The sequence below is a fragment of the Salvelinus alpinus genome, unplaced genomic scaffold (genome assembly GCF_045679555.1).
Source record: "Salvelinus alpinus unplaced genomic scaffold, SLU_Salpinus.1 scaffold_493, whole genome shotgun sequence".
Lineage (NCBI taxonomy): Eukaryota > Metazoa > Chordata > Actinopteri > Salmoniformes > Salmonidae > Salvelinus > Salvelinus alpinus.
In genome coordinates, this window is record NW_027256433.1 from 3,292 (window position 1) to 9,840 (window position 6,549).

Consider the following 6,549-nt stretch of genomic DNA (forward strand, 5'->3'; position numbering starts at 1 on the left):
TTAAATTATATTTTTCAAACTCAGGCTGTGTGTGTGTGTGTGTGTGTGTGTGTGTGTGTGTGTTTATCTTCGCCATTCCTTGATCATTCTTTGTGGTCCTGTAGCTCAGTTGGTAAAGTATAGTGCCTGTAAAACCAGGGTAGTGGGTTTGATTCCTGGGACCACACATATGTAAAGTGTTTGCACACATGACTGCAAATATGTACACTGATTATACCAAACATTTGGAACAACTTCCTAATATGGAGTTGGACCCTCCCCTTTCTCCCTCAGAACAGCCTCAATTCGTTGGGGCATGAACTCTACAAGGTGTCGAAAGCTTTCCACAGGGATGCTGGCCCATGTTGACTCTAATTCTTCCCACAATTGTGTCAAGTTGGCTGGATGTCCTTTGGGTGCAGTGGAGGCTCCTCAGAGGAAGAAGGGGAGGACCCTCCTCCTCAGTGATTTTCATAAAAATAAAAATGGTAAACATATAAAAAGTGATCATTTTTTAGATAAAACTATACTAAAGATAATCACGTCACCAAATAATAATTTAAATTTGAGTATCATGTAGTGGTCTAAACCTATCGCTGTTATATTGAACTGGGTGAATGGAATATGAATGACAGTCATCCAATATGGTGTAGTAAAAATAAGGCCATGCTCATGAAAAACAAAATGGTCCTCCCTCATCTTAAACGGCACTGTTAGGGTGGTGGACCATTCTTGGTACACATGGGAAACTGTTGAGCTGAAAAACCCAGCAGCGTTGCAGTTCTTGACACAAACCGGGGCGCCTGGCACCTACAACCATACCCCGTTCAAAGTAACTTAAATATTTTGTCTTCCCAATTCACCCTCTGAATGGCACACATACACAATCCATGCCTCAATTGTCTCGCGGCTTAAAAATCCTTATTTAACCTGTCTCTCCCCCTTCATCTACACTGATTGAAGTGGATTTAACTAGTGACATCAGTAAGGGATCATAGCTTTAGCCTGGATTCACCTGGTCAGTCTAAGTCATGGGAATAGCAGGTGTTCTTAATGTTTTGTAGACTCAGTGTATAGCACTACAGATAATCAAGTGCTATTTGCATGTGATGCATTTTCTCTGTTGTTTATATGATGATTTGTATCTTATAGAGCGTGGCTTTAAGGGAATAGTATGGTCACATCTAGATAAAAACGAATGTGATAAATGAACAGAGTATTAACACAAATGTGTGTTAACACACTACCTATTCATATAAGTATTTATTCATCATCTACATATTCATATTAAGCTTCTACGTCTGTGTACAGGAAAGTATTATTTGTAAGACGTAAGAGAAAATATATCAGTTTATTGTTAAATTATTATGACGTTTTTTCCAATACAAAAGTGTAGTAACTATTGTTTCCAAACTGCGTTACCCACTCCAGCCAGCAGATGGGGATGTGCGTCTTTCAGGTGATGCTTCTTGCGTGACGTATAATGGACTGGACGGGACGCTTCTTCAAGGAACAACAACACGGCTACTCTTTCAACCGCCTCGGTAGCTTGCTAGCCAACATAAAACTGAAAGATTGAAGCGTTACACCGTGTTAATGTACATTAGCTAATCTCAGTGTTTTAAACACATTTCTGTTGACTTATCAACTGATGACCTTTAACCTAATTTGCTTTTTCAATTTGCAGACTTGTTTAAGATTGATACTGAGCCTAGCGTTAGGCTAGTCGCTAATGCTAACTAACTAGCTAACATCCCTGACCATGAGCTCACTAAACTACTCCTCCCCTGCTAAAGAAGAGGGGGTCTGCTGTATGGAGAAAGAAGCTCTGGGACTGAACAATGTCGTGAAAGATGAGGGTGTTACAGTGAAAGAAGAGGAGGCTGTTATAGTGAAAGAAGAGGAGGCTGTTACAGTGAAAGAAGAGGAGGCTGTTATAGTGAAAGAAGAGGAGGCTGTTATCGTGAAAGAAGAGATAGCATCCTCTTCCTCTCTAAAAGTTTCTATCTCAATAAAGGTGAAGGAGGAAGACGTTTTGGGAGTGAAAGAGGAGGAGACAGAATATCAGATTAACACCAGTGAGTACTGTCTTAAACAGGGGCACAAACTGTTGTTGAACTAATGTGTGGTTTTAAAGGGGCATTCTACTGAAGTTCTACACTTGAATATGTTGTTCATTACTGTAGGAATTGTTTCAGGGGCCATCTGCTGTTGGTACATATATTTTTGGGACTTTTAAATGAGATTAATCGAATTCTCCATGTGGTCGACATTAAAGTGCACCTCATCTAATATAGCAGGCTTTTCAAATTCAATATTGTTGCATATTTTGTACATTAAATATCAAAGGGACACAAAAGGCACCCATTTCGTGAAACTACCCTTTCACATTTGCAACACATTTGCAACACAAACATAATTTTATAAAATCATGATGAAGTGGCCATTTTAGGCCCTTTTTAGACATATTCATGCCTCTTGTAAGACCCTATGATTGCAATAGAAGTTCATACGTTGACTGTCTGTTTGATGTTGTCGTTCAAACAGGAGAGAGACATGACTATCGTGGATCCTCTGGGGAGCATCAACAACATCCTGATGCTGACGAGGCAGAGAAGAGTCTCTCCAGATCAGACCACCAGATGGTACAGCTTGGTCTGGTCTAGCATACAGCTTGCTCTATCAGGGTCTGGGCTGGGTTTCTGTAAAGCAGTTCATGACAGCGGTGACATAAGCATCCATAATGATATGTGTCTGTGTCCCCTCTTTATGGTTACCAGGACAACGCTAGCCCTTCCTCCCTCCTGGAGTCCCCGTGTCGTGCCTCTCCCAGTAGCACCTTACTGCTGGGTATGAAGAGGTTGTCTGTGCTGCTAGTGGACTGCAGGAAAACAACGGGGCTGAGTGGAACTGTGAGAGGAGGAGAAGAGAAGAAAGGATCAGATTTGACTCATCAAAGTAAGTGCTGAAGTTTAGTTTGAACAAATAAAATAGATCTGCCCACTGGTATCTGTTACCAGGACAACCAGCAGAGTTCTGTTAGTTGACATGAAGATGGACTGGTATCTGTTACCAGGACAACCAGCAGAGTTCTGTTAGTTGACAGGAAGATGGACTGGTATCTGTTACCAGGACAACCAGCAGAGTTCTGTTAGTTGACAGGAAGATAGACTGGTATCTGTTACCAGGACAACCAGCAGAGTTCTGTTAGTTGACAGGAAGATAGACTGGTATCTGTTACCAGGACAACCAGCAGAGTTCTGTTAGTTGACAGGAATATAGACTGGTGGATGTGGATGTTATGAATATCATAACACCGAAGAAGGATTCTGCCAATGAAAAGAGAGAAACCAATAGACCATATAAAACCTTGATGAAAGGTAGCTTTAGAGAGACAGTTATAAGATGATCCTATGTAAGGTGCTCGTTTTTCAACAAAAAAAATCTCAAAATATTATGGATGTTACATTGTCTGTCCCAGTCAACCCCCCTATCTTTACAAGACTGTAGAACAGGAAAACTAAACTCCAGACACTGGTAATTAATTAACTAATACTGGAGGAAAGCTGTGATCAGGCTGCCCACTCAAGAGAAAGCTTCAAACTGTTACCAGTGCCTACAACCTGGTTCAGGTTATCAATCAACCTACCAAGGTAGAAAGGAGGACCAAGGCACTCTTCATATAATTAATTAAAATGCCTTTATTAGTATGGCATGTTCAATAGAAACAAAGTTGTTTAAAAACCGACGCGTTTTGGCTGCATGGCCTTCGTCAGGGAGTACAGAAAAAAGAGAATACAATGTCCTCTTTTGAAAGGCTTTTCCAATTAGCCCTAATTAGAAGAGGGAGTGGTTACCAAATTGGACACACCTAGTAAGCAATAATATACACATGAAAAGGTGAAATACTGTAGCTATGTTATCATGAGCATACAACTCCAAGCTAGAAGCATCAGAACACCCAGAGAGGCAGTTCCAACCCTAACCATGACTGGGAGAAGTGTCCAGAACAAGAAAGCAATATATTCCACAGTACTCCAGACCACAGCAAAACATGAACAACAGTCCAAACATAGCTAGAGGGCAATTGAGCAAAATGTCCACTAGATGACAGCAAATGGACCCATCACGACCCTACAGGAAGGGTGAGAAATCCATATCTTCATTTAAACCAGGGTACTTAGTGGCCTGTAGTTTGTAAATCCAAAAACTTTCCCTTTGGTTTAACTGTTTAAGACGGTCCCCTTTTCTAATAGAGGCCGGAACATGATCAATACCCATAGCTTGTAGGGAGGCAGGGTTACCATGGTGTAAGGACTTGTAGTGCCTTGCCATGGGGTAGTCTTCATTGCCTACCCGTATGGCGTACTTGTGTTCCGCCAAGCGATCTTGAAGGCGTCTCTTTGTCCGTCCAATGTAGAACACCTTGCACTGTGGACATTCCAGTCTATAGATGACATGAGTGGTTTTGCAGTTAATAAAATGCTTGAGGTAATACTCCATTTTAGAAGCTGTGTCAACAAAATACTTTTTCTGTGCAATATTACTGCAATGGTTGCTACAGAATTCATTGTATCACTGACTGAATGGACTCTTAATCATAACATCTTTATCTTCCAGGACCGTATTTTCAAACAGGTCAAAGGATGTGCCATGGGAGCTTGCTACAGCCCTTCCTATGCTGGTTTGTACTTGGGTAAATGGGAAAATGACTTCATTTTGGATCCTTCTAATAACCATTTCTTTGACCGGATTATATGGTGGGGACGCTATATTGATGATGTTTGCCTGTTTTGGTCCGGCTCAGAAGATGAACTTATTTCCTTCCACCAATACCTTAACAGCATTAACCCTAACATCAAACTAACTATGGAATACAGCAAGGATAACATTCATTTTTTGGACCTCGACATTAGTAAAAATGACAAAGGTTGTTTGCACACATCAATCTTTAGGAAGCCTACAGATGGCAATACCATTCTGAGGGCAGACAGCTTTCACCCCAAAAGGCTAAAAGAGAATATTCCATATGGCCAATTCCAAAGAGTCCGTAGAATTTGCGATCAGGAAACAGACTACAGTGTCAAATCTGCTGAATTGGAGAATCGCTTTTTGGATCGGGGCTACAGCGTTCAGGTCCTGAAAGATGCAGGTATAAGGGCTGGATTTCTTGACAGAGAGAACTTGTTACGAAGAGGAGTGCCTCGTGATACATCAGAGAGAGTGTATTTTGTTACAAAATACAGCACTGAAGCAGAGAACATTAAAAGAATCATTAAAAATAATTGGGGAATCATCCAAAGTGATACGCTACTACGCCAAGTCTTTCCTGAACCACCAGTCATAAGCTTTAAGAGATGTCCTACCCTAAATGACAAATTAGTCCACAGTTATCTTCCGGGTGACTCTCAAAAAACTTGGCTTGACCACAAACCCAAGGGCTCTTTTAAATGTTACCAGTGCAACCATTGCAGTAATATTGCACAGAAAAAGTATTTTGTTGACACAGCTTCTAAAATGGAGTATTACCTCAAGCATTTTATTAACTGCAAAACCACTCATGTCATCTATAGACTGGAATGTCCACAGTGCAAGGTGTTCTACATTGGACGGACAAAGAGACGCCTTCAAGATCGCTTGGCGGAACACAAGTACGCCATACGGGTAGGCAATGAAGACTACCCCATGGCAAGGCACTAGAAGTCCTTACACCATGGTAACCCTGCCTCCCTACAAGCTATGGGTATTGATCATGTTCCGGCCTCTATTAGAAAAGGGGACCGTCTTAAACAGTTAAACCAAAGGGAAAGTTTTTGGATTTACAAACTACAGGCCACTAAGTACCCTGGTTTAAATGAAGATATGGATTTCTCACCCTTCCTGTAGGGTCGTGATGGGTCCATTTGCTGTCATCTAGTGGACATTTTGCTCAATTGCCCTCTAGCTATGTTTGGACTGTTGTTCATGTTTTGCTGTGGTCTGGAGTACTGTGGAATATATTGCTTTCTTGTTCTGGACACTTCTCCCAGTCATGGTTAGGGTTGGAACTGCCTCTCTGGGTGTTCTGATGCTTCTAGCTTGGAGTTGTATGCTCATGATAACATAGCTACAGTATTTCACCTTTTCATGTGTATATTATTGCTTACTAGGTGTGTCCAATTTGGTAACCACTCCCTCTTCTAATTAGGGCTAATTGGAAAAGCCTTTCAAAAGAGGACATTGTATTCTCTTTTTTCTGTACTCCCTGACGAAGGCCATGCAGCCGAAACGCGTCGGTTTTTAAACAACTTTGTTTCTATTGAACATGCCATACTAATAAAGGCATTTTAATTAATTATATGAAGAGTGCCTTGGTCCTCCTTTCTTTTTGATGACCAATTTACACCTTTTACCAAAGAGCACCTTCTATCTACCAAAATATACTATAGTGTACCTTAGTAGCGCTTCCCTTCCTCCTCTTTCTAACCTACCAAGGTAGTTACAAACAGTACAGAAATGTAATCATATCTTTACTAATGCTGCAGAAATGTGTTTGAAAGCAGTTTCCAGATCCATCAGTAGTAGTGATCA

At 41.0% G+C, this 6,549-nt stretch overlaps 1 protein-coding gene across 1 annotated transcript; it reads left to right on the top strand.

The window, feature by feature from the left end:
* The first annotated feature begins 1,168 nt into the window (after positions 1 to 1,168).
* Positions 1,169 to 6,322, top strand: LOC139567419 (uncharacterized). Its single transcript, XM_071388779.1, has 4 exons — positions 1,169 to 2,057; positions 2,527 to 2,624; positions 2,760 to 2,937; positions 4,600 to 6,322. Exons 1-4 carry the CDS (start codon positions 1,742 to 1,744, stop codon positions 4,677 to 4,679), a joined length of 672 nt encoding a protein of 223 aa, XP_071244880.1. The 5' UTR covers positions 1,169 to 1,741; the 3' UTR covers positions 4,680 to 6,322.
* The last annotated feature ends 227 nt before the right edge of the window (positions 6,323 to 6,549 follow it).